The sequence below is a fragment of the Lagopus muta genome, chromosome 2 (genome assembly GCF_023343835.1).
Source record: "Lagopus muta isolate bLagMut1 chromosome 2, bLagMut1 primary, whole genome shotgun sequence".
Taxonomy (NCBI): domain Eukaryota; kingdom Metazoa; phylum Chordata; class Aves; order Galliformes; family Phasianidae; genus Lagopus; species Lagopus muta.
The window spans coordinates 72,855,268-72,882,972 of record NC_064434.1 but is presented as its reverse complement, the minus strand read 5'-3'; the positions used below and the strand labels follow the sequence as shown (position 1 = coordinate 72,882,972).

The window sequence follows — 27,705 nt, the reverse complement described above, 5'->3', positions numbered from 1 at the left end:
CTTTGCACAACCTACTGTGTATTGGCATAGCCTAAATAAGCATTTGGCAAGTCTCGCATCATCTCATGCAAAGCATCTCCCTCCTCAAAGTCATTAATTTTGTGCTAAGCACTTCTCATTTCAAGCAGGAAACAATAAAGAATGCAGAATTCCGGAGGCAATGGTGCAGAGGAGACTTGGGATCTGTGTTGCCAGTGTTTGTACAGTCCTTACCCAATCTATTCTAATGCTTTTAATTAGTTTATCACCACACAGGGGAAATGAGAAGAATGGGGTTAGAAGTAACCAAAATTAAAAATTTGAACATGACCAGAGCCCACTCAGTACCGTGTTAGGTAATAGAAATCAATTAATTGATTTTGTAGCTCCTATAATTTCTCTTCACTACTGACCAGTAAAACTATAGGACGATAGTTCACGTGACTTTGCAGTAAGCTATGGTGGTACAGCAGACATGTGCACTCTGTTTTCAGAAACTTACAAAATAAAAGCAGCTTTAAAGTGCAAGATCTTTAGAAATTTCTTATGGTAATAGTACACATAGAAGTTAAATTATGCAATCTCTGTTTCTAAGCATACCTCAAAATGAGAAAGTTTGGCAACACAGAACTCAAAGTGTATTTTTCTGAAATAACCACTATAAAATCTGAAGGTAAAGCTGAGCAGAAAATATTTCATAAGGTACAAATGGAAGAGGGCAATATTAACATTTTCTCAATAGATACATAGTAGAAACCTTTGTTTCTAGTCAAATAGAAAAAAAATTCAAACTGTTTATCTGATTACTCATGCAACATTACATTTGTCTGTTTACCCTCTGATGCCAAGCGATTTCTTAAATGTGTACCTGACTACCCAATATATATTTGCAGTACTTCTTGCAACATCAGGGATGATAAATTAAACAAGAATTGGGGTTTCTATCAATGGAAACTGAGTCTTTTTGGTTGATAGATGGTAGGAATTCTTCTAAGGACCTTGATAATTAAAATGTCAACCAAGTTAGACTGTTCTTTCTCTATGAATGACATCTCTTGTCAATTACCTATTCTTTCTGTGGCACTTGGATTTTTCAGACAACCAAACATTTGATTAAGTTCTTGCTCAGTAAAAAAATAAATATCCTTCATTAACATTTGTTTCAAGAGAGGCTGGTGCTCTATTTCACAAACAACAAAGGATGATTCTCCCGCCCTTCCCCAAAGCATCTGAAAACTTACAAACCATGATTAGCTATTCTCTGAGGGCACAGCATATAGAAGTTGTAAATTTTCAAGCTAAATACAGAATTCTCATTCTTTCTAAAGAACGCTCACACTGATCAGCACAAGCATTGATGATTAATTACTCTGTACTCCTCTAGCCCTCCCTTGTGGAGCATAAGGGAGTGCCTTCCTACAGGCACAGCTCCTAAATACATATTTATGAAATAAAATCCAATCTGGTTGTCCAGGTTAAGCAGAAAGGTATTGCTTAAATGGTGTTGGCAACACTAAGGAGCTGTAATATTTCTGAACCACAAGGCTGCTTTTCTCCAAAGCTGACAGTCCAAAAGCAAATATTTCCTCTGTGGTCTACTCTTTTCACATTGTGCAAACACCGTACTTACCTCATTTGCTCATATAAATGCCTGTCCAATTATCTTTTTGACAGCAGGAAAGATTTTATGCTTACCTATCATTTTTCCATCAGGATGTCACTTCCTAAATTATCATGTCTTTGGAAATATAACACGCTTGGTTGTGCTTTATGTCTGGTAATCTAACATCCTTGGTTCATGAATTTTAGGATTAAAGAACACACAGCAGATTTCAAATTTGGGGTTCAGTATTAATTCTTCTGGACTACAGGACAGCGTATCTGGCTAAAGCAGAGTAATTGAGTGCCTGTCTTAAGCAATGTTTCATCTACTATGAAAGGCCAGCATGGTTACTCTACCAGCAGAATACGTCATAAAGCCAGGTCAATTGTAGCCTAAACCAGATCACATTTTTATCACAAATTAGAGTTCAGCCACTGTTTGGGCTTCAATTAACGAACGAAAAACATTACACAGACTATATTCCTCATGAATGTTTAATGAATGAATTGTATTTATTAGTTTAAAAGGGCTCACCTGGGTGCTCAGGTTGGAACAAAAAATTGGTGGCTGGCAAGATATCTCAAGAGCCCTGGCATGTGGTTATACAGCTGCTGGGTCCCCACTCCTTTTGCTGATGGTGTTTTCTCTACAAACCATACAACACTAGTTGCTTCAGCACACAAAACTTGCACCCTTGCTGTAGTCTGGTAGCAGCCAGTCAGGAATCCTAAGAATCAAGAATTAAAATCATGCAAACTATTAGAAGGAAATCTGCTTCTGTACTGACAGTTTAGGATTCACAGCAAATCAGAAGATAGGTCAATATGGGAACTGGATTTCACCGATTTCTGGCTGTCAGACAGGGGCAGTCTGTATTATACATCTGTGCAAACTTGGCTTTCCACTCCATAGTCAGGCATACTGCCATAGCAAGTCTGAATGGATAAGGATTTTTTTGCCCTGCAATTGACATTTAGCACATGCTCCCCTGTAGCAGCACCATGAGGCAAACATACAGCAATTCAGTCACGTGTGATATGTAGCTGCAGGTGAAGACCATAACAGTTCATTAAAATGTTACTTAGACTTAACTATCACAGGCTAGCCTGGAATCTAAAGTTATAGGCTCTTTTTAACTCAAGATTTATAACTTTAAATAAGTAGGAGCATAAAACCTAATGAATTCAGTTTTCCCCAGAATAATTGGAACTCTCCATCACACTGAATTAGAACTGAATCCAGAAGTATTGTGGCTGTGAGGATTCTACTTGAAAGATGGAAATGTATCTGCCACTCACAAATCCAGTTGCAGATTACCATTCTTAATTAGAAATATTTCCATGCTTACAGGGATGTTTCCAGGGTCTGGCGAAGCAGATTACTGACTAGAGAACTAGGAAGACCCAGAATACACAAATCACCAAAATAAACCTGTTTGAATGAAGCGTATGAAAGTTTATTGGCAGTTTTTGGACTACTAATAGTAGTTAATATCAGAGCTGCCTGAAGATGCTGGAATAAATGGGCCTTCCTGTTTTGCTTACAGCAAATGTAGGGATGAGAGCTGAGAAAATTCTGTCCCCTGAACTCAAAGCATCCTCTAGGGAAACAACAGCAAAGGCATGCTGCTTGCCACTAAGGGGAGTGAGCAAGAAAACAATGAGTATGCAGCAGTCCCTTGACAGCTGTAATTCTAGTATTCACATAGAAATAACCAACATTAAATACTGGCTTCTACATAATACCTATCAAGCAATATGCATATACTTTATAGAAAAAAAAAAAAAAAAAAAATTAAAAAGATTGTGATGGCTGCAACAGAAACAGATGTACAAAGGGCTTAAGTTTCTTCTTCAGAGGAATGGTCATGATGCTGATCCACAAACCATCCTATGTAAGACTTGTTTCCAGGAGAAAAACAAAAGAACACATGTTTCTTCTTAATAGTTTTGGTTTCTGCATGGCTTCTCAGACTTAATATTGATAAGGACTGTGTTTAAATTATATAGCAGTCTCAGATTAGATTTCCTCCAATCCTGTAATTATTATTAGCTTTCTAGTAAAGAACTCTTACATCAGAAAGGGATAGAAAAGCAGTCCAAGCATTTCTAGCAGGCAGTGAACACACCACTACAAGCTTTTGGATAAAGGGTCTCTGTAACTCAGTGGAATAAAAGTTTGTGTCATTCATGCACTTTGTCTCCTTTGTTTTTCAGCACCTCCAACTCCTCAGGCAGGGAACAGAGATGAGGACACCAGCTCTGTATGTAAGGTCACTTTCCCAGCTGCTTCAGCAACAGCTCCCTGAGTGCTGCTGCTTCTTGAACAACTGTTCTTCCCAGCGGTTGAACTGCCAAGGCTGCCTTACAATTACCTGGCATAGAGAGGTGTTGTTTTTTATTGTTTGTAGAACTGCACTTGAATTGTGAAACTAAGCTGTAGTGCAGAGACAGGAAATCCTTTTACCATCCTTTACTGGGGTGCTTTAAGAAGGAAATTAGCAGCGAATAAAGGCCAAGATGTGCAGTAGGTGGATGGATTAGAAAGGTTCCTATGAACCATAAAGCCTGAGTGAAAAGTGTGTCCATTTCACAACTGGCAGCATTTCCAACAGAAGCTATCAGGATACTTCCACACTGACTTTGCTCTACTCAGCAAATAAGCAAGGGTAGCAAAGAAGAATGGTAACAGCCTGGAACCTGAATAAAAACTCTAGTGGCAAGAATAGAATTAGCAGCAGCAAGAAATGAGTAGTGACCTATTTCCAAGGAAGTATATAGCCATTAAAAGTACCATGGGAGAATGAAGGAACTAAGACTCTACTTGTAAGTAAGGCATATTTTACTAATACATGAACAGATAAAATGATATTTCACATGTTACTAAGAACTTCACATCATTACTGACATCATTTGAGCTACAAAAGCAAGACACTTCGTATATTTCATGCAGAGCTTTCTGGAAATAAACTATAGCACATTTCTCAAATTTATTCAGATTGATTAGCAATAGCTATAATGGCAGCTTTTGCCTTGCCATTGCTCAGCATCCTGAAGACATAGATAGCATGAAAAATACGATAGTACTGCGATTTTCTTGATATTTGCAGAACTACATAATATGAAATACACAAGGACTGCTTTGAAAATACGTTGGAAAATATTTTTGTAGCTGAGAATTTGCTCTATCAAATAGTGCCACAGTGCACTTTGTAGCTGTTGTAGTTTTCATGGAAATAAATAGGAGACATTACTTTCAGAACAACCTACATATTAGACATACTTAAGGAGGAAATTTAACAAAGATGAGCTCTTTTTCAAAAAACACCAAATAAATCTCCAACAGCATCTAGAAAGAACAAGATACTTTTCACGTAAGCATCGAGGACTATGAAGCTCAAAATCTCATTCAACAGTATTAGCTTTAAAATCACAGGAGATTTGTCATCATGAAAATATTTTTGGAGCAAAATGCTAGCTGCCTGCATCTACCAATCTTTGCTGAATCAGGGCACTTCTGCACCTTCAATCAATCAGATTGCAGAACAGAATCAATACCCATGCTGTTGGTTTTGTTTAGCAATCTCCATCAGATGTTCCTGAGATGGATGGTTACAATTGATCATACTGGACCCACAGCTGAAAAGCTTATCTGATCTTGGCCTGACAGGGGACCATTTTCTGTCAGACAAGCATTCCAGAATGAAAGTAAAAATTACTGTCATAGTCCCAGCCATCTATTTCTACTAAAGGAGGATTAAAAGCACATCCTGTTGATCCTCAAGTGTTTTTGACATGACTTGAACAGTGAATTTTCTTTCCAGATTATTGCATCAGGACTGATCAAGGTTATGTTTGAGATAAGTAGCAATTTTTCCACGGACTTCAGTAGCAGCCGGATCAGACACTAGAACTGCTTCTAAGAGGTGCTCATTTCAGCTCCTAGGCAGCAATTACGACAGCAGACATACGCTAATCAAGAACTGAAAGTAAAACACTACCATGAAAACTCCTTTCTCTATTTACTCCCTCCTCCAACCTACTTGGACATAGAAAGAAATGCAGTCTATTTGATTTTGTTCACTAAGTAGTAAAAATGTCAGTGACCGAAGACTTCTGAGGAAGTACAAATATTTTAAAGTTCAAGAACTTGAAATATTCATCTTCAGCATGGCACTATAAAACCTTTCAGAAAAAATAATCCTGAAAGTGCACATCAAAATCTTGAACAAAATCCATGTCAAACACTTCTCGTGGAATAACCAGGGATTTGGATACAGCAGCAGGATTCTGTTGTGGAAGAAACTGACAAAAGGTTGAAGCAAAACATGTAGTAATGCCTAAAATGGCATGAAATGCTGCTGATCCTGTCACCGTAAGCCTAAAATCTTGTTAGCCTTAGCTGACTGCTGCCTCCAGTTTTATAGATTCTTTGCCTAATATTTATCTGAAGAACAAGATACTGTTCAAGTAAGTTTGTGGAATGTGGAACACTTTTACATCATACTAAGTTTTAAGTTTTCTTGTCTCAGTGCTTTTCAACTTGTTTGCATAGACAGTATTGTAACACTGAATTAAGGCTTTTGTTCCTTCAGCTGCCCTGCAGTTTGAGGAATAGCATCTGGAATTTAAAATAATAAAATTGCATGCTTACATTTATTTCCTAAATAAGGTGTGTAAAGATGGTCGCGTTTTCATAAGCAGCAAACTTCTTGACTAATGAGACTGGCCTGCAAACACTTGGCCATGAATAAAATTGTTCAATCAGATATTGATAATCAACTCCCATCTTGTGGGCCTTAGAGAAGCAATGTAATTGCTATATAACAATATTCTAAAGAAAGCAATCTATTTAATTACAAAAGGTTTATAAAAGCCCAAAGCACGGCAGCAGTTAGTGAGAAGCCATTCATTATAAACGCCTGATTAAATGAAGAGAACCTTGTGAAATATTTAGCAAAGCTTGAGGTTTCACAATTACTGATTTCCAGAAATAAAGCAGCTGAGCACAGACAAGATTAAGACAGCAATTGAAAAATGTACCCTGATCAATGACAACAGTTACAGTACACACCAGTTTACTAAATAAGTCTTCACCATTCAGTGCAGCTTTTTCTTACTTTCTCTATCACAGCTGCACCAACATGAAAAGATATGAATGTATTTGTTCTCACGAGGTCATAACAGGAACAAAAGTACAGAAAGATCCACCAACCACAGAGAGCTGACACCTTTTTAGACCCTCTGTACTTCACTTGTGAAGCTCAACCTAGATTCCCAAATGATGGCTGGATTAAAAGGGAAAACAGTTATCCATTCTCTGGGAAGAGAACCTTTCTGAAATTTAACAACAAAAAAGTAATAGACATTTTCTATTGTTTCAAAAAAATCATATACAGAGACAACACGTGGCACTTGCAGATCATTAGTAGAGCTGAGTTACATCTTCACACCTGTATTACGGGAGAGGAAAAGGGCAAAATGATATAGACTAAAAGTAAAAAGACTAAAAAAAGAGTAAAAAAAAAAGAAAGTACTGAAGAATAAAACATTCAGTGAAGTTGCACTCTTGCACACATTAAAAAATGACATTTAAAACACCTTGAGTAAGGAAAACAACAACAAAAATTGGATGATCTTTGATCTGAGCTGGGTAGGTAACGTCTCTGCGTGGATACAGAGCTGATGCAAAAGTTTTAACATCTTTGAAAGTCCTGGAAAAAGAAGGATGATTTATTTTCATATAACACAATACTGTCAGACTCAGAACACGAGCATTCTGTCAAGAACTTTCATGCACATAATGATTCCAGCAACTCCCAAGAGGTGGTTTTTGTTGGTAGTGGTGTTGTTTTGTTGGGTTTGTTGTTATTTTTTCCAACAGCTTGCATGTTTCCCCTAGCAGTAAGCTGGCTACAAGTTAAGTATTGATTCTTCCTTTCTCTCTCCCACATACTAATATGACTATAACTCATTAATGACATCCATAGATTACATAAATGAAAACTCCCTAAGACTTGTTTTCAAATTATATTTCCAATATTTTGATGGTAGACAAAAGATATGGGCTATAGTCTTTATTTTCACTTACTATAAGACAAATCCTGAGAATACCTCTATTTTAAGAAATGCACTTGCTACAACTCTTGCAGTCTTCTATCCCCTATCTACACTCTACTGAAATTAAATTACTTTCTGCGAATCCCACACCTCTAGCTTCCTTTACTACATGTACACATCCTATCAGCATGGAAATTTCCTGAAGATATTGCAAGGCTCCTGAGGGTAGGGCTATTGACTCCAATTGACATTAATGTCTAATGCTTCCCAGCAAAAAATCCTCTTTCTAGGTCAGATAACTGTTTCGCACTTTGAAATAGACATTTAAAAAACATTTTAAGGTTCAAGTTTGACAGAGTCTACGAAGGGTCCTGAGGAAACTGACATTCAGGTTAAGGGGGCTGCTTGAAGGAAAGTGGAAAAACAGAAGAGGTTAGCTGGTTTGATAAAAAGGTAGAAAAGATGATGAGCTAAAAACTAAGATGAAGTATATCTGAACTTCCACTTATTTCATGCTCTTTTTGTAGGAAGGAACAGCAGACATTGCCCTAGCATGAGATCAGGATTTTTAGGCAAAGGCCATACTGGTGATACGGCAGCCAGGCAAAAACTCCTGAAAACAAGGTCTTTAACTTCTCAGCCATCATGGCAGATTAGGGCCACACAGGATAATTTCTAGCTTACTTTTAGACATCCCCATTCAAGTTGGATCAAAAATCCAAAACACCAAGTTTGGTAATCTCAGTTGAGCTCTATTTGCACAGCTATTTATATCAGGCATGTTGGCATGGTCAAAAATCTCAAGATATTAAACCACGGTGGTATTAATAGAACAAAAGAACATGGAGGCTTACTGCATTGGTTTTTCAGTTCTGTTTCACTGGACAGTACACAAATTAAGGGGGAAAGTGGGATAAACATATTCCTATTCCATTCACAATATATTTTAACTTTCAAAGAGGCACCTACAAAGGCCTGACAATCAAATCAAATGACTTTGTAGGGGATTAGGCCTGACAAACAAATCGAATGACCTTGTAGGGGGCTGAACAGGCTTTGCCATGCCAAGGATATGATAACTGAAAACAAAAGAATAATTTCTCCAGTGACTGGAGAAACATACTGCTGCTTCTGTACGGAACTAGTGTGCTGAACTATAAAGCTACTTTTTTTTGCTCCTCCAGTGCTCCAACAACATAACACCCCGTTTTTTTCAAGACATGTTCAGGTAAATCAGCCAACATTTGAATCATTTTTTCATGAAACTCAGTCACAGTTATTAGTAAACTAGACTCTTTCTGAAAAACAGAACTTCTAACAATTAATATTCTTGAAGTCACCCTTCTCCCTGTTACTGTTTCTGGACACCACCTGTGTTTCAGAAAAGAAATTAACTGAAAGGGTGAACAAAGATTCATATTGCTTAACAAAGATGCAAATAATTCTCAAATTTCATCAGCAAGCAGTGAGATATTTTCAAACACACAATAAATCAGGGAGGTGTGTAGGGAGAAATAGTATCATCTCACCATCAGTATCACTCCTACACAAAATAAACTGATCTACAATCTTCCCAGGAGTAACAGCAGCACTGAAATAGATCTCACAATGAGGATGCAAGTTTAGAGACAGTATTCCTCTCTTCCGTGGAAGCATTCAAGGCGAGGCTGGATGGGGCTTGCAGCAACCTGATCTACTGGGATGTGTCCTTTCCTATAGCAAGGGGGGTTGGAACTGGATGATCTTAAACCCAAACCATTCTGTAATTCTATGATTCTCTCTTGATAGTCACCTCCATCATGCTCCATCAAGTTCATTTACTTCAACAAGGTAAAATCTTACCGTAGCTTTTCAGTATAGGTTGATATAATTGAACATCTCAATTGGTAAAACAATGAGACCACTTTCCTTTATAATTTACCTTCTCTTTGGAAAGAAGAACAAAGATATTTCTTACTCAAGGTAACAACTAACAGTTTGAAACTGTCCTGGCTAAAAATATTTGTATAACAACAAGGAATAACTCTTCCAAACATGTTCTCACAATGACAAGTCTTGCAGGCTAAGATGAAGATCTTTCTCAATGTATGGATAAAGTAAGTGGGATAGCTTATCTAATTAACCTGATCTAAATGTGTATGTTTGGTGGCCCTGCTAGGCAGGGGGGTTGGAACTACATGATCCTTGAGGTCCCTTCCAACCCGGGTGATTCTGTGAGAGCATTTGAAAGCCACTGCTTATAACACAAGGTAACATCTCCATTGGGTTACACAGAAGTAGACCTACTTACTCTGTCAGTATGAATCCACTAAATCTGTACTCACTCAATGATCTGCTATTCATTTCAGGAAAATAAATAAACTAACAAATTCAAACCATTCAAGTCAAACTCTGGCCACATTTTCATGTTCCCAATATGAATTTCAGACTAATAAGACACTCTTCTTCAAACGCTGGAGATATGGAGTGGTGGAGTGGAAACATCCCAAACATTAACTGAGGCAAAGGTGCACATGTGAACAAGAAACCAAAACAGATTTCAATTTTTATAGGCTACTTCAAGGCCAAATTTTCATTAGTATTATGACTTTTTTTCCCCCCCCCCAGTATTTTGGCAGTATAAAAGAGCATTCTAGTAAAGCACCACTCCAGCAACAAGAATCGGCTGATCAACGAGGATATTTCTTATGTCTCTTGATACACAAAGAAAGCAAGATATTATTTTTATGAATAATTAAAGGGTGATACATTCCAAAGCATTCAGTTAAGAACACACTTAGTGTTGTGGTTTAACCCTGGCAGCAGCTCAGCATCACAGAACTGTTCGCTCACTCTCCCCAGGTGAGAAAGAGAAGGATTGTAAAGGCTCATGGGTTGAGATAATAAAGACAGTTTACCAGGTAAAGCAAAAATCACACGTGCAAGCAAGAAAAAATAAGGAATTAATTCAATGCTTCGCATGAGCAGGCAGATGAAGTGTTCAGACACTCCCAGGAAAGCTGGGCTCAGCACATGCAGTGACTCCTTAGGAATACAATGGCCATCACTCCAAATGTCCCCTCTTCCTCCTCCTCCTTTACCCCAGTTTTTATTGCTGAGCATGAGGCCATATGACAAGGAATGTCCTTTTGGCCAATTCTGGTCAGCTGTCCTGAGTGTGCCTTCTCCCAACTCCTCATGCACCCCAAGCTCATTGCTGGCAGGGCAATATCAGAAATACAAAGGACCTTGACAGTATGCACAGCTCAGCAACAACTAATATCATCACTGCTATCACCACTATTTTCACCCAATATCCAAATCCCAGCATTATACAAGCCTCTTCAAAGAAAATTTGCTCTATCCCAGCCAAAACCACAACCCTCAACTTCTTTAAGAACCCAATAGCAGCATTTATTCTTTTAGGTTAATAATACAATGTGTATACTAACTTTGAAATCATTTACTCACATTACAGCAATATTTACTGCCATTGAAAGAATTCTAAAATGATAACAGCATTGACAGCTTAACCTTTATTAAACTGTTAGTTAAAGATTATTCTTTTAACACAAACATAAATATTTCAAAAATTGTAACTTAAAAGATCACAGATTGACTACTTAAAAGTACATTTTCTTCATAAAATGTGTCTTTTCTTTACAGTTAGAGATCAGAAAAATGAGACTTCCCTGCCATAATATTTTATGACATTCACTTTTGAATAATAATTGAGGCACTTTAGGGGATTATTAAGAGCTATGAACAATTAGCTCACTTAACATTAAATCTGAAGAATAATCCTATGGTATTAACTGTTACTTATGATAGTGTTGCTGTTCTTTGCTTCTTAAATCAAAGTGCCAGAAGCTTATAAGTTTGTATAACACTGGTCAACTCCAAGATTTCAGAATACGTGATAATAGTAATAATTATGCTTCTCATACTTTTCCACAAACAAAAGATTGTTTGCATATGAATTAATCCTCAGAATCTAACTGTGAGACAGGAAGACAGGAAAGTATCATTACACTTTATACAGAGTAGAAACAGACTGTGGTCAGCTGAAATCAAGCATGAGACAACTGAACATGCTCAGTCATCTCATTTAATGTTTTATCATAATACTGCATCTCTGATATTGTTCCAGCACATTATATTCTTTTGAAAGTTTTAACTACAGTTGTCATCACAAAGTATTTTTAAAACCTGAGTTAGTATTTAGACAATAAAAAAAACCTAACCAACAGTACACACAAGACCTAAATTTGGAGCAGATAGATTTGAGAAAAGGAGATCTGTTTGTACACCAGTTGTTCTTAGTAACTCAGTTTAAAACCTTTGCTGACTTCATAGAAAAAAAAAAAAATCACATCATATTTCTGTATGACATTGACCTAACACACATTCAGATAACAGAAATCAAATCCTGTTGAGCAGCAGTGCACAGTCAGTGAAACAAATACGTGGCCCTCATTTCAAAGCCTTCGTAAGGACAAGAGGGGAATTAAACTTCCACATCTCACCCTGCAATTAGCTGCACACTGCTACAACTAAGTTCGTAATACCTTCATGGTCCCATATACCTGGCACATCTGAAATATGAGTTCCTTGATCAAAAATTAGGAACAGTAAGACCAAATACTGAGCTGGATGGAAGGGAACTTCTCAATAGGAAGGATTTTCTTCTTGTATTTACATTTGAATTCATTTGGTTTGTTGGGGTAGTTGTGGCTCTGGGCTTTTTTTGGACCAGAACAGTGACAAAAACAACAAAACACTTCCAGTGAATACTAAGGGAAGTGATGAAAGAGAATAGATGCCACTTTATTTTTCCTTCTGGCAAACTGACCATCAGAAAGAAATGCTTGCCCACATATCTATCACGGTTACTCCGTATCATATCCCAGAATGGGTCCTAGCCATTTCTCCACTTCTGCCACAGACAATTTTTTTCTTAGTGCATAATCTTCAACCTGCAAAGGGAACACAAAACACAGTGAAAATTTGGGAACTCTGGCTTTTTGTGTTGACAAAAACTTTTGAAGCATCTGGACAAAAGCTGTTTTTGAATGCTGTAACAACGCCTCAACAGACTGTGCAAGTTACCTGATCTTTACATATCTTGCCAACAGCAAAATATTTTGATTTGGGGCTGGAAAAGTAGAGGCCAGAAACTGCAGAAGCAGGTGTCATTGCTAATGATTCAGTTAAACCAATTCCTGAAAAAGAGAATGGAAACATACTTGTTCTCCAGATAATAAGTGTAAGTTCAGAATCTTTTTCTGTCAGACAGCTTCAAGCAAATTCACAATCAAGAAGCTTTCCAATGAGTTAAAAAGATAAAACTGCTATCTATTTGTCCATTCCAAAGAAAATACATAAAACTTTAAATACATTGCAGACTTTCATTACAGCATTACTATAGAGTAACTGAATTGTTTGCAGGAAAAAAAAAAAAAAGGATATTTTTGAAAATGAAATGGCTAACTAGAGCTTTTGAAACATATGAAGGTATTTTGGAAGTGAATTAACAGTGAAATGTTCAATATGTAAAATATAAGAGGAAAACAAATAGAATTTCTTTGTAAATGTTACCATCTCAAGGTTACTGTGGCCTAGGAAACACAATGCAGAATTAGCTCTTATTTTGTCTGTACATGGAACGTCTTCTTGTAGCCATAAGGATGCTAGAAATTTTCTCTCTGTATAGCGAAGTCCTTTTTGCATGTAATTTACTAATTAAGGACAAAACTCCTTTAGCAAAACCATGGGAAGTATTTTGTATTTTTTTCCTTGCATGAGGAAAATAAAAGCAACAATGGAAGAGGAAATGCAGCCATTTCCAGAACCATGTCATTTCCATTCTTACATGCAGCTCTTCACACTCTAATTCTTTGTTTTGTTGACATTTCATTCTCTCATTAAACAAAAACAGCTGAAAAGTCTTAGTAAGGTTGATGTAGTTACCTGTTGTTTCCTCAATGTTAGCAAGCTTCCACATGGTGAGTTTTTCTGTATGGTCAGGCTGGCTTGGATAACCAGGAGCAGGCCGAATTCCCGCGTATTTAATTTTGCGTAGGTCAGAAAGATCTAGCTGCTCATCACTACAGTAAGCCCAGAATTCCCTTCTAACTCTTTCATGGAGTTCCTCGGCAAATGCCTTGAAATATAGTGAAAAAAAAATATATGTAGGTTCCACAAAAAATATATATATTTTTTTTTTGTGGAAACAAATGCAGTAGTTATTTGATGAAGGTGTACAATGATAAAGACTTTCTCTTTGTTTCCACTTTGATTTTTTAAGAGAAAGATCTTATAACAGGTGAAAACTTTGATCACAGTAAAAGTCCCATACCATGCTTATTTTTCTAGTTCAGACCTTTTCATTTTTTCTCTTATTGGTAAATAACATGGTTGGTTTTTTTTGTTACCATGCCTTAAAATGCTACACGGTTAAATAAGCATCTAAAGCGGTCACTAAAGAAGATGAAGTTCAGTAGGTAATGGCAGTATTACATCATTATAACACTGAAGACAATAGGTCTATTTTGGATATCTCCTCCTGTGGAATGGAGATCTACCTGTGGAATGCCATTCTGGCCATACTGGTTTCAGATGTAAATACTGATTACTGCTCTTTTTCAGCATCGGATCTTTCTTCTGATTGAAAGTGAGTGGCAGTTGTTTTGTATCTGCTCTTACAGATTATACTACTTTGCCAGCAATGGCTGCATTCAGGAGAAATTTCCACTTCGGTAAACATCCTTCAATGGCATCAAATACTGATTTCTAAAACTCCCTTATAGTTTAAAGTACACAACTACAGCCAATTCTACTTGCCCTGAAGCTATAAATTTTACACTGATTACTCAGGTATAAGCATGAAGACAGAGGTAGAGTTGGAGAGAAGGGACAGAACTTTCTAAACCACTTCAGTTACAGCTTTAAGAGCATGCCTAAGTCTAAGGTACATTAAGTCAAAAGACTTGTGCCCTGACACATCTCCATGGTTACCATTAAAGCTGAAAGCACATCAGTGCAATGTCAAGCAACTCAAGAATATTGGGGGCTCAATCTGGGTCTGAACACACATTCTCTTGTAAGCAAAGCAATATTTAAAGACAGTTTTGTTTAAGCAGCCTTGTTTAAAAAACGTAGTAAATTCTACCAACTATCAAAACGCTCAAAAAGAACTTGGAGGAGTTTTTGCAGCTGGGAAGTATGGATAGCAGACTCCCTTCTGGCTCAGAAGACCATCTCTCTTAAGAGAAGCTCAAGGGAATCAGTTCACTTCCAGGTTCAATACTGGGCATGCACTAACACAACAGTCTGAGTCTATGCTAAAACTTGAAACAGCGGTTTGTCAAATCTAGAACACAGAAAATTTGCACGGAAACATGATAAAACTTTATACCTCAGCCAGTCGATCTCCAAGTGCCTTTACCATTATGATATTGTACTCATCATCCTGTCTCCTGAAGTCACTGCATAACTCATCCACACCAAAGCAGGCTACAGCAAAAAGGCCTAAGTAGTCACAAATGCCAGAATCCAGTGGTGCTATGAAGTCAGAGAGACAGTAATATGGATCTGTACAGGCAGAATCTTTTTCAGCCTAAAGTAAAATAAACAAACAAACAAGCCACAACATTAAAAGAATATATTATTAGTGCATTATTGATCCAAACACCAGGATTATTAAGACTAAAGGGCTTGGAGAATTTCTGAAAAATACCTAACTAGTCTTTGAGCCACAGCAACTTTCCTCCCCTTGAATTAGATTGTAAAGCACTTCTACCCTTCTGAGGGTGTTTAGATCATTAAAAAACAAAATGTCAAAGGAAGGAGATGCTGTACTGAACAGGCACAGAGAGATGTTCTGGTTCTATTTACAGCTGGTAAGATTTAACAGCTTATTCTGCAGACAAAGTATTACAAAATAGCAAACACTCTTGTGCCAACCACTGGAGATGAAGAGGAATTTTCCATCTGTAACACTCAGACTCCACATTTGTCAACAAAATGGACAGTTGATAGTTTGCACCTCAGCTATGCAAACTGCAGATTTCTTCAGCAGCTCCCACTATGGAATGCCTGTGAGAGTCTATAAACACTCCTTGTTTCTTATGCCACAAACCACATGCTCAGTAGCATAGAAAAAAAACAGTACTCCGGGAATTACGTTTGCATGATCCACATACAAACTGAAACAAAATTTGTCTATCACTACTGAAAAGTTGAACCCCAAACAAGGTTCAAGGGGGTTTACGCAAAAAAGAAAGACCCACTCACCACATCCTTTCCCAAAAATGGAGAAAAGGGAATAGAAACAGGTGACTGAATGCTGGCAACAGCATTTAACAAGAAGCTGAGGATGAAATCAGTATTTATTGTAGGAACATAACTGCTGTTTAAAAAAAAAGAAAAAGTGGGACAACTCCTGTATATCTGTGCAACTTACAAAGAAATGAAGTTAATTCATGGTTATCACTTTACTGAAGAGTCCTCTCCAAGTTTTCATATTCTATAGTATTCCAGTGTTTAATGATGCTTTCAACCCAATCCCAAATTTAGTTTGAAAAACATAAAAAAACGCCATCACCTCTCACAGTCAAAGATAAATGCTGTGTAAATTCTATATACTACTAAGTTATAACAAGTACCATAAAACAGAAGAATTTTTTGTTTTCCTTCATTTGATCCCTATTTAAATTTAAGGTTCTTTTGTTTTGATCATAGTTACAAGAAAATACTAAACATCTCCTGCTTTTAGATTTCCATCTCACGCTTAATGATAACAACATCATAGAGAGAACTCTGTGTACTGAGAGGAAGATTCTATATACAAAACAGAAGACAATTATTCCTTTCTATTTTACTCTGGTGAAGCCTCTGCTGGATCACTACATACACTAGATTGAAATACGTTCAGCTAAAATGGGTGAGATTCCAGAATAATGGTACCCACAATAATGTAGTTTCATGTTCCTAACCTCTCAGACATCCTCAATAAATTGCAAACACATGAGATAAAAAGAACAGGAAAAGAAAATGTAGTAAACTTGATTTGGCTATCAAAATGTTTAACTAGGTAGTTGGGCCCTGGAACAGCATCCCCTGAATGTTTCTGAGAACAGTTTACATAAACATCTGCCAAGGACTTGAAGATACACTAAGATCAGTCTCCATGCAACAGAGCATACCTGTTCCAGGGGTTGGTAGACAAACTTTGAGCTATGTACTTCTCAGTGCAATTTTGCAATACTGGCACAGAGTAAGAATAATGTATTTCAGAAATTCAAGTTATTTGTAAGATTTGTTTCTGCCATATTTGATGACAAAATATATGAACTATCAAGAAGCCAAAGTGAAACGCAGGGAAGGAAGAGAAGCAAAATATCTTGAAAATGTACAAGTTACGAAAATAAATGCAAATGCCAGTATGATTCGAGCATAAATACTTAAAATAATGATTCTCACAACTGGAATTAGCAGCAAACTAATTATAAACTGTCTCTTAATATAAGAAATTTTATATAAAAAAATTAAGATTATCAGAAACATTCATCTCCACTGAGCTTTAGTTTCCAGATATTAATTAAAAATATTTTTCATCTTTAACATACCCAAACAGAAATTTAAGGTAGAATCCAGGGATATTATTAGGTTCTAACTTAGCACATAAGAGTGACATGATGAATATATTCAGCACAGTGCTTTAGAATGGTTTAAATAATAAAAGGAAGACAAAACAGAGATTTGAAGCTGCCAAGTCTATGAAGCATTCTGTACAACTATTACAATGCAAATTACTACAAATGCTACAATTAGAAATACTTGGGTCATTATTAGCAAGATCTTGTTATTACTGAAAGAAATGGCAAGACAAGCACAGACAGTTAATGGCAATTATTTACTGCATAGATTTTTATTACAGCATTTCTGCTCTACTCCTACAACTCAAAAAAAAAAAAAAAAATCACTTTATTCTGTTACTTTACCTGTTGCCTCAGGCCACAGAATTTTGCTATTGGTTCTGAAGATCCCACTGCCTCTTCAACAGCATACAAATAGATATCATCTTGAACACTTCGAGCTGGCCAGAACCCAAGCACACCCCTTGCTTGTAATTTCTTTTGATTAATCAATATTTTCAGAAGATTTTGAGCATCGTTAAAAACTTTCTGTGCTTCTTCGCCTATTTTAAAAAAAAAAAAAAAAAAAACTTTTGAAAAGACAAGCATTCACAACCAGTTGAACAAGCCCAAAAACTGCTTAAGACTGATTCATTTTCCACGAAATTCTGTACTGCAGCAATCTGTCAGCCAGAGCAAGCAGTGAGCATAGCAGTGTGATAATGTCTGTACAGCTGTAACAGCATGCATCTCAAAACAGATGTTATAGCCATCACCATCCTAATTGGGGCAGAGGACTCAGAATGAAGTGAGCAATACGGAAAGCATGCATGCGTCTACATTACCACAATGCAGTAGAATCCTAAACATTTTCTTCAACTTCATCACGTACTCCAAAGCCTACTGAGTAGTATCAAAAAGAGGAAGAGCCCTCTTGACATCTTAGCCCTTAACAGGGACATGTGCTAATTGCTCTGTTGCCATTTTCTGTCGTTAAAATAGCAGCCCATGTTTTAGCAGTGAATTCTAAATGACTAAGCACCTTCCTGCCTCATGTGTCAACATCAGTAAATGTTGTTTTACACAAATTACTTCAGTTAACATTTAAGTGCCAATGAATCATAGAATAGCTTGGGTTGGAAAAGGACCTCAAGGTTCATCAAGCTCCAGTCCCCCTGCCATTGGCAAGGTCACTGGCCTCCAGAATGCAATTTATCATTTCTGTCTATTTCAAAATATTCACAATTTGAATGCTGCATGCACACAAAGTAAATGCAATTTCATTACTTACCTACTGTTTTATCATTAAATACTTTAGGAAAACTCCGGTTGGGATATTTTCCTCTAAGTTGCCAGACATCAAAGAAAGGCTTCCAGTCAATATACTCTACTAGCCTCTTCAGGTCATAATCTTCAAAGACTTTTGTACCAATGAATTTTGGTTTCACTGTAGGAATTAGAAGTACAATCTGACATGAAGACAATTATTTAATATTGCTCTAATATGCACAGCATAATTGATGTTTCCCAGCCTCCACCACTGCAAATGAACTCTTCTAAAGTAATTTCAAATTCTCACTGCCGCATCCTGCCCAAGTTATACCATACTCTGGGTTTAAAAAAACAATTTAAAAAAAATCATAAAAAGTCAAAATAGAAAATGTAAGGTCTTCTGTAATTTCCTGTAAATCAACTCTTACTTGATGTTTGAATTCTCTACTTATTTCATGGGATAAAATATTCAACGTAAGACCAAAATCGACCTATCCAAACCCAAAACATTTCATAGGCCTGCGTCATACGTAATTACAAATGCTACTTTCTATATACAGACATAATGAGCTATGGTATTGTAAAATAGTTCTGACAATTAATATGAATCTTGTAAGAGTTTTTGCTACCATCACACACTGTTGTGTGTATGCATCAGAAGTAAAAGAGAGATACGGACCTTCGATATGATGCAGCCAAAAACTTTGTACTTGTTTAATCTCTGCTGTTCACTACTTTATAACACACAGCTTTTATTAATATGAGCAAGTGAAAAATCAGCATTTTCTTGAGACTCTATTTTATCCTTCAGATTCTATTCCCCACCCCACTGGGGTGGCAGTGAATGAGCAGCTTTGTGGAGCTCTGCTGCCTAACAGGAGCTAACTTGCACTGTCTTGTAAATGAAGTGACAAAGCAGTCACCTGTTAATACCACTACAGGAGGCACCTTCTTGTGGAAGGTTGTTTATACTTCTGGTGTTTGGTATTAACACAACAAAAAATGGTACAGAGACAGGTAGAAAAGATATTTACCTCCTTCTCCATTAAATTGTAAGGAAGAATTTGAGAAAATGGTGTGTCACAACTACTGTTGCCTAAAAGCAGTACATAAGCTTTGCAGTATGAACAAGTTCAACATTATTTTGGAAAGGCTGCATTACTCTGATTTTTTATTATATGGACATTATGGGTGACTCTGGTTTAGATTTTTTTTCCCCAATTTGTTATTAATTTTTGTTTTGAGATGTTTTGCTTTTTTTTTCTTTTAATTACTGTGAAAAATTATAAAGTTGAAACAGATCAGCAAGACAGAACTTAAGCAATAAAAAAAAGTCTGCTCATACAGACCTGAGTTTACTCAAGTTGTTACCCTATTTCTAACACAATGCTACTACATCTTGAAGTTTAATGAAGCATCATCCAATTAATTAAACCAACAGATAAAATGAAACAAAGACACAACAAAATCACCACCTCTACAACCAACAACACATAAACTGACCGGGTTTGTGGTCTGACAGCCAGTCATTATGGAAACCTTTTCTTCTAGCTTGCTGTAGAGACAAGTATCTTCTTTCCTGTACGGACACAAAGGTTACTCTTATGAAAACACACATCTTTCTAACAAACTCTAACCATCGCAGTGGTCACACAATTCTAGTCAAAACCTCTTACAGGACAATTCTGAAAAAAAAAAAAAAAAAACCTAATTTCAATTCCAAAAACTCCTAACTGAATTCACTACAATATTCTCTTTAAATGACTACAATATTCTCTTTAAATGACAGCCCTGCACTTGGTCATCTCAGTCTGTGGACTGATCTTAAAAAGGATAATCTTAAACTCGGCTGGATTCATCTTCTGAGTAGGAGGCCTCAACCTTTATCTATGTCTATCAAAAGACCATTCAAGAGTCAGATCACTTTCAGTTTGCTTCTGCTTTTCTCTACAAAAATGATAGAAAAGCCAAACAGATAAACAAAGTCTATATACACTCTGCCACTCCGCACCTTTTATTTCTCTCTGCTTTCCTTTCACTCCCCTAAAATTGCAGTACAAGTTCTCTACTTTGAAGTTGTTCAGATCCCTAACCAAGACAACACAAAGACAACAGGAAAATGTGGTAGTGTGAAGTACACAATAGAACACAGTACAGGATCAGCAAAAACAACTGGTGTCATTTTAGTTACCTCAGTGCATTTCCCTGTTTTCAGCTACTGCCATGCAAGAGCACTGACTTCCTGAAGACTGGTTAAGCGGACATGACTGCCAGCCTCATAGAGCTATCCTAGGTATCAGTGAGTTTTCATTTCAGACAATCAAGACTTTGCCAGCAGTATGTTAGACTCATGTAGAATTATCCCCTACAGGCTAGAATTTTATTTATTTATTTTGTCAAAATCAGCACAAGTATAAATCAAAGTCTTCATAAAGAGCTGAAACTCGGTGTTAGCAATTATATAAGTACCTACCACTTCAAACAAGAGAAAAACTAGATTATTTACATTTGTACCTTAAGAGACTCATAGTGCTCTTGTCTAATTTCTTCATATTCCTCTAATATTTCTTCAAAAAAATCATCCTTTACGCTTTCATCTAAGAGCTGGGAACACTGCAGAAAGGAAAGAACATACTATGAGAACGCAGTATGAATTTCAGACTAAGCTATCTTTCAGACGTTACTTTCAGTGAACTTTATCCAATTACATCGACAATACTAACTTAAGCCTTACCACTAAATAGCAAACTATATTCAAAACATATTTAAACATAGGATGAGTGAGAATATTGCTCTTCTACACAGGTAATATTAGCAGAGTTCCATCTTGCTCTCAAAAGACCCAAAGAGGGATACTCTATGACTCTAGCTGAATACTCAAACAACAGGCAGCTGCTTCTTTCTTTCTCTCTTTTTTTTTTTTTTTTTTTTTTTTTTGCTAAGACAACCTATTTGTCTAACAGAATGAGCTCCTATTCCAAAAATCTTCACTCAGCCACTTCATAGTACTGTTTTCCTGTTGCCGTATCTCACAAATATACTCAAAAGGGAGAACAGCAGATCACACATAATCACATTGCTCCTCATTTTTAAACATCTCAGAACTACAGTCAAGTGAATCATGTCACCACCGCTAGATAATTAGACAAACTGACATGTAAATATAGGTATCCAATGACAGTAAGTCAAATTAGCTCAATGAGAAAACTAAGTGGCTATAAAAAAAAAAAAAAACTGCTGAAGCAACACTAGTTTAGGAAGTGGCCTCTGTAGTATCTCTTCCATTTTTTGTGATAATATTAAATCTTAGACAAAAAGATGAGAGGCATAAGAAAGAAAAGCAGGGCATATATATTTGCGTAAATGAGAAATTATAGTTAGAACTTACAACCACAACACTCTTGGATGCATCCAGGACATGAATTACAGGTGCACTATAGCGGGGGGCAATTTTAACAGCTGTGTGTGTTCTTAAATGAAAAAGAAAGTGAGCATTTCAGAACTGAAACAAACAAAGCAGGAAAACAAACAATAGTCCCTGCAAAATACAAAGTACATCCTGACAGTGCACAGACCAGAATTTCAAAACAAGAAACCACTGATGAGTAGCAGATTTTTAATAATAGCTACATAAAAACTTTACTTCAAAGAGTATCAGAATGCTTCATAAGTAATGAGACAGCTTATATTTCCTCAGTGTCTTATCAGCTGACTGAAAGTCAGCAATTCGTTAGTTTAATTCTCAGAAATTTCAGGTTTAGTTTGGAACTTTCTCACTTACAAAAAAAATAGAAAAAAATAAGGTAAAATCTTGTTTGCTCATCTTACAGCTTTCCCTCCCACATGTTATCTTCTGGGTGTGTGGATTAATATTAACGTATTCGGTGATGATTATTTCAATTTCTATAATGCTCTACTTCAGAGGCAGAAGCTTTCCATTTACCTGAAAAAGGAATTCCGCCAATAGCAATAAAACAGAGCAGATCTGCATCTGCTATGTCAGCCCAGTCACTAAATTAAGAACTCCCAGTTTATTTAATATATACTCTATTCCAATCAAATGTAAGCAGCAGGCCTAACCTCACTTTTCTTCAGGTTCTATCAAAAAGTAAAAACACTTGAACATAAGGTTAATGATGACTGTGCAACAGCTCAGTAACCAGTTGTCTAAGAACGCCTTAATTTGATTCTAGGTGATGCATGTTGATATTAGCAGCTCAGTTTATTAGAAAGAAAGATACTTTATCATCCATTTTGATAGAAACAGACAAAGTAAACAAACAGAGCATAATCCTACAGTGGCACTGTATCATCAGGTACAGGTATTTTTTTTAAACAAACATTACCACAATAAAACCACCACCATTAATTGTCAACATCTGAATTTCACAAAGCAGCATAGCAAATAACACAAACATTGCTGCAAGCTGAAGTGAAATTTCATTATGTAGATTCTGTAGTCAGAATCTAGTCTCTCTCTTTCAAACTAACCTCATTTTCTGCCTTTCCAAGTACACATGGTCTACCCATTACAAATCATGATGTCTACCTATTTCAGAGAATAAACGCAGACAGTTCTTCATTAGCAAGCTCTAACGTATACACAACTTTTCAGAGTACATGAGGTTAAACTTAAAGCTGTGCAAGTGGAATTAAATACATACTACTAATCTAATTTCCCATAAAACATACCTTCATCTGACACATTTTAAATAAACTGTGTCTGGTCATATGCAGAATTATATTTATATAGAGTTCATGTGAGTACAATTGTTTACGAATACAAAGCATATTTTACATGTTATTCAATTATTTCTACATTTAAGGACAAAATTCATGCTGCCCACCTGCATTCATCTCTACCTATAAATTTTAGAGATCTGTTTGATGCTGCTTATTTTACATCCATTATAATGCCACAGTGCTCTACAGACACTAAAAAAGACAAAAAAAAAAAAAAAAAAAAAAGGCTCTCTAAGGCTCTTATTTAGAAATGCCCTACCCATTTTTTGTTTGTTTGTTTAGGAATAAACTCCTTGTTTGTTCTCAGTACAGAAGTCATAGCTGAAGAGACTTGTGAAAACGAAGAAAAAGAATGTAATGAACCATGCATTATAACCATAGGACCAATAAAGATGGGTAGTGATCCTGCTATTTCCTGTTTGCTAAGGCCAGTAATACCAAATACATGGAGCTAATGGTTCTGATGGACTATGTGCTGCTCTGCTAAAGGAAGTAATACTGCTGACAGCTTTTAGTTATGCAAGAAATGACCTCTGCAACCTTCTTAGCTGTCACCTACTGAAGGATACTGTACATAAACCACTTAGCAAAGTATGACAAGGCCACTATGCAATGCCCAAAACACATCTGTGGTAATGCTCATACTAGATGTCAGCAAGCTGTCAACACTTTACTTCAGGATATCATAGCAGCTGCATTATTTCATTTGAATGGATCAGAAAGAACAAGGTATCAACAAAAAAAGAAAGTTCAGCCTAACAAAGACAAAATGGTAACTACTTAAAGGCAAGCTGTTAGAATGTATCATCTATCATCCTGCTTGAACAGGTTTGGAGGTTAGATCCAATCAGCACAGTGCTGAACAATGATGCTGGAAACTTCCTGAAAGATAATAGCACCCTGATGTCTGTATGACCATCCCTAGTCTCAAAATCATTCACACTGGGGAATCATTCTGGGGAATCAACTTTTTACAAGGGTAGACAGTAAGAAGACAAGGGGGAATGGTTTTAAGCTCAAGGAGGGGAAGTTTAGATTGGATGTCAGGGGGAAATTCTTCACAGAGAGAGCGGTGAGATCCTGCAACAGGCTGTCCAGAGAGGTTGTGGACACCCCATTCTTGGAAGTGATCGAGATCAGATTGGATGGGGCCATGGGCAGCCTGGTCTTGTACCAGATCTGGAGGTTGATGGCCCTGGCTGTTCCATGCAGGTTGGAATTTGATTATCCTGGGGACCCCTTTCAACCCAAGCCATTCTATGATTTTGTGATATTCCGATTCCCATTCTACCCTTTAAAATAACATAACTGTATTCATATGAATACACATATTAATTTTTAGAAGTTACCACAATGGTATTTCCACATACAAAATACATTTGCAAAATGTTGTCTGCTATATGTTCTATTCCAAATACATCTTAGTACTGCATTTCAGCACTTGATAAAAGAAATAATAGCCTTAAGTAAATAAATATGAAGCACGTGCATCTGGAGAAAATAAGGAAAAAGGGAGACAGAAATGGCTACAGAGATTTTCCCCTGGTTGACACTACTATCACACACATTCCCCAACTTCCCAAAGGAGATATCTTACTTAGAAGTAGTTGCTCCTCCAATCAGCAAAGGAATCTTTATTGCCAATCTCTCCATTTCTTTGGCGACAAATATCATTTCATCCAAAGATGGGGTGATGAGACCAGACAGACCAATAATATCTATTTAAAATTTACAAACACATACATATAAAAGGTTTAGGAAATCCTGTAAAAATTTATGCATCATTTTAGAATGGAAGTCTTTAATTCCTAGCTTCATGCATCAGATAGAAAACACTGAGATAGAAACCATGGTAATGTCTTCTACATTAGACAGGTTTACCTAAATCAGAAAGCTTTCCAAGAATGAAAGTGATTCTGAATCCTCAGTTTAAGAGATTTCTCAGTCTTCACAGCTGCTGAATACCCACTGCTCCAGCTTCACAATAAACATACAATACTTCTGATTAGCAAACTTCAAGCCTCAGAGCCTGAGTACTCTGCTCTTAGAAACAGCAAATGCCTTCCAATTTCACCACCTGTGTTCCATGCAAATCATCTTTTACAAGACTGTTTCACAACTGCAACTCAGTTCAGAAAACTCAATTTTTTTCCTAGAATAATTCATTCTATTCCTTTGCTTTGGGAAGGCCAAATTCTTATACTGATTTAAAACCCAACATAAAGTTAGTCAGCCTTTCCAAATTTCCATTTATCCACGTGTAAAACAAATACTGAACAACAAATACTAAAGCATTTCTACAAGTAGAGTTGTCTTTTTAATGCAGGTTTTCAGTTCCTTGGGCTAAGTTTCATGGAAGAGCCAAATACTAAATAGTTATTACTGTTAACAGAAAAGTTTTGATTTACCTGAGGGTAGTCTGATAAAATAATAGACAGCACAGAAATGCAATGAGCAGGAAAAAAACAACAACAACAAAAAAAACCTGAAAAAAGCAGAGAGCAAGGTTTGAAATTAAATAATTCAGGAGTACTAATGAAATCTCTCTATACCTGCTTTGTTCTCAACAGCAGCTCTCAATATCTTATCACATGGAGTCATGACTCCTAAATCAATAACTCTGTGAAAAGAAGTAAGATGACAAGATTCTTTTAAAGAGTTCTGTTAAAGGGCAAACACATTGCTCTTACTGTGAACAGCTTATTGGAGTTAAAATAAAGATTAATTTGTTTGTTTCTCTCCACACAACTGCTGGGAGTTCTAATATAGAAACACCTATGAGTCTGGAAAAAAATTCAATACACTAAATTTACTAATGACACAGAAGACAGAAACACTGTGGGGTTTTTTGGTGATTAATTTTTTTTATTTGAGGTCATTCAGGCAGTACTAAACATTTTTGTGGTATCACACCTTATACCAGGAATATAAACTGACTTACTTTGTTGTTGTTTTTTTGTCATGCATTTTATGAAGTGAGACACTGCTGTTTGTTTGCTAGCACTCTATTCCTATTAGCCCAAGCCATTGTCAAAGTTTCTACCTATTTCCCACTCCCCTGCTTCAAGTGAGCCACACAAGCCCGCTGGCTTCATTCAGTCTCACTCATATTCATGATGACAGAAAACACCACTCCTTTAAGTTTAAAAAATAAAGAAAAAAAAAAAAAAAAAATCAACAAAGTTGGAAAAGAAAAAACGATTTCAAGAAGTAATGAAACAGGGTACATTGCATATACACAATGCTGTTACTTCCCTCAGTGCTTTGTGTTTTAAAATGATGAAATTATCTTTGCTCTCTTTCAAAGAACAAGTCAAAAACAAAACAAAATGAATGACAAGACTGAGTTCCAGAGCATTCAGGTCCGCACAACAATCGACAGAGGGCCCTGACAGAAATATGACCATTCGTTCCAACACCGCTGTCAACCGTGCTGTATGCACACAGGCTTTGAAAATACTGACTCTTCTTGAAGTTTCATTTTTTTGAAGCTCAGAATTAAAATCTCATCTCCTACATAACAAGATATACCACAGTTAGTTTTTAAAACCTTGTAGTTGACAAACAACTTGAAAACCATACCAAGATTTCCTTTTATCCCAGCACACCACAAAACACACAAGCAGTCTCGCCTACTGGAATTGTCCTGCCTGGTTTCTTCAGATAATACACTTCTATGTTTAAGGCTTTATACATACATTTAAATAATATTACATGCAACACTTAATTCTCCCACTTACTTTTCAGTTTAATATTAAACTGTATTCATCTCGGATGGCAATTTTTTAGGAAAAAGGAATTACAGAAAGATGCCCTCTTGCCTCCACATTTGTAGTAACTGGTACAATCTATGTTCCCTGTCACAGCTATTGGAAGGAAGAACAGTTCCTAATATATGCCCATCTCTAACTATTATCTCCACAGCCTCAGTAGGCCTAGTATACTAATTATTTAGCTTTTTACAGTTATGCTACCAACTACACAGTTTTAGTCTCTTTACCTGAAGTTGTTGCAGCCCAGAACGACTCCCACAATGTTCTTGCCAATATCATGTACATCACCTTTCACAGTTGCTAGTACTATTGTACCATTATAAGGATCCTGAAAGTTGAACAAATGGCACAAGAATTCAATTACTCATAAGCTTCAGTATTCTCTTATCAGCAGAAGTGACATAATCAATATTAACAACTCCTTCATAAGATGCAGGTAATAAAAACTTGCACAAGACACGTTCATGCAAATTGACTGCATGTTTTTCAGAACTGTTAAGAAAAATAACACAACGCCACTCACAAGAAAATCAGACTTGGATAGCATTCTGTGTAGTGCAATAACTGGAATCCTATAAAGTACTTCTGTTTCAAGTGAAAAACTCACCAATAAATATTTTAAATATTTAAAATAATAGGGTATGCAGGTTCATGATCAT

The 27,705-nt window shown here is 36.5% G+C and overlaps 1 protein-coding gene across 3 annotated transcripts in view; it reads right to left on the bottom strand.

Annotated features, from left to right (window-relative positions):
* Nucleotides 1-11,141: 11,141 nt before the first annotated feature.
* The window catches only part of MTR (5-methyltetrahydrofolate-homocysteine methyltransferase), a 47,447-nt gene continuing 30,883 nt past the window's right edge, over nt 11,142-27,705 (bottom strand). For all 3 annotated transcript variants that reach the window (XM_048935971.1, XM_048935970.1, XM_048935972.1), the window contains 12 exons: nt 27,274-27,374; nt 25,826-25,893; nt 24,871-24,991; nt 21,919-22,000; nt 21,045-21,143; nt 20,034-20,109; nt 18,550-18,705; nt 17,625-17,821; nt 15,038-15,238; nt 13,591-13,783; nt 12,730-12,842; nt 11,142-12,596 (listed from right to left, as the gene is read on the bottom strand). In XM_048935971.1, the coding sequence (XP_048791928.1) occupies nt 12,510-12,596; nt 12,730-12,842; nt 13,591-13,783; nt 15,038-15,238; nt 17,625-17,821; nt 18,550-18,705; nt 20,034-20,109; nt 21,045-21,143; nt 21,919-22,000; nt 24,871-24,991; nt 25,826-25,893; nt 27,274-27,374 (1,494 nt within the window). In that variant the 3' untranslated portion in view covers nt 11,142-12,509. The remainder of the gene's footprint in view (nt 12,597-12,729; nt 12,843-13,590; nt 13,784-15,037; nt 15,239-17,624; nt 17,822-18,549; nt 18,706-20,033; nt 20,110-21,044; nt 21,144-21,918; nt 22,001-24,870; nt 24,992-25,825; nt 25,894-27,273; nt 27,375-27,705) is intronic.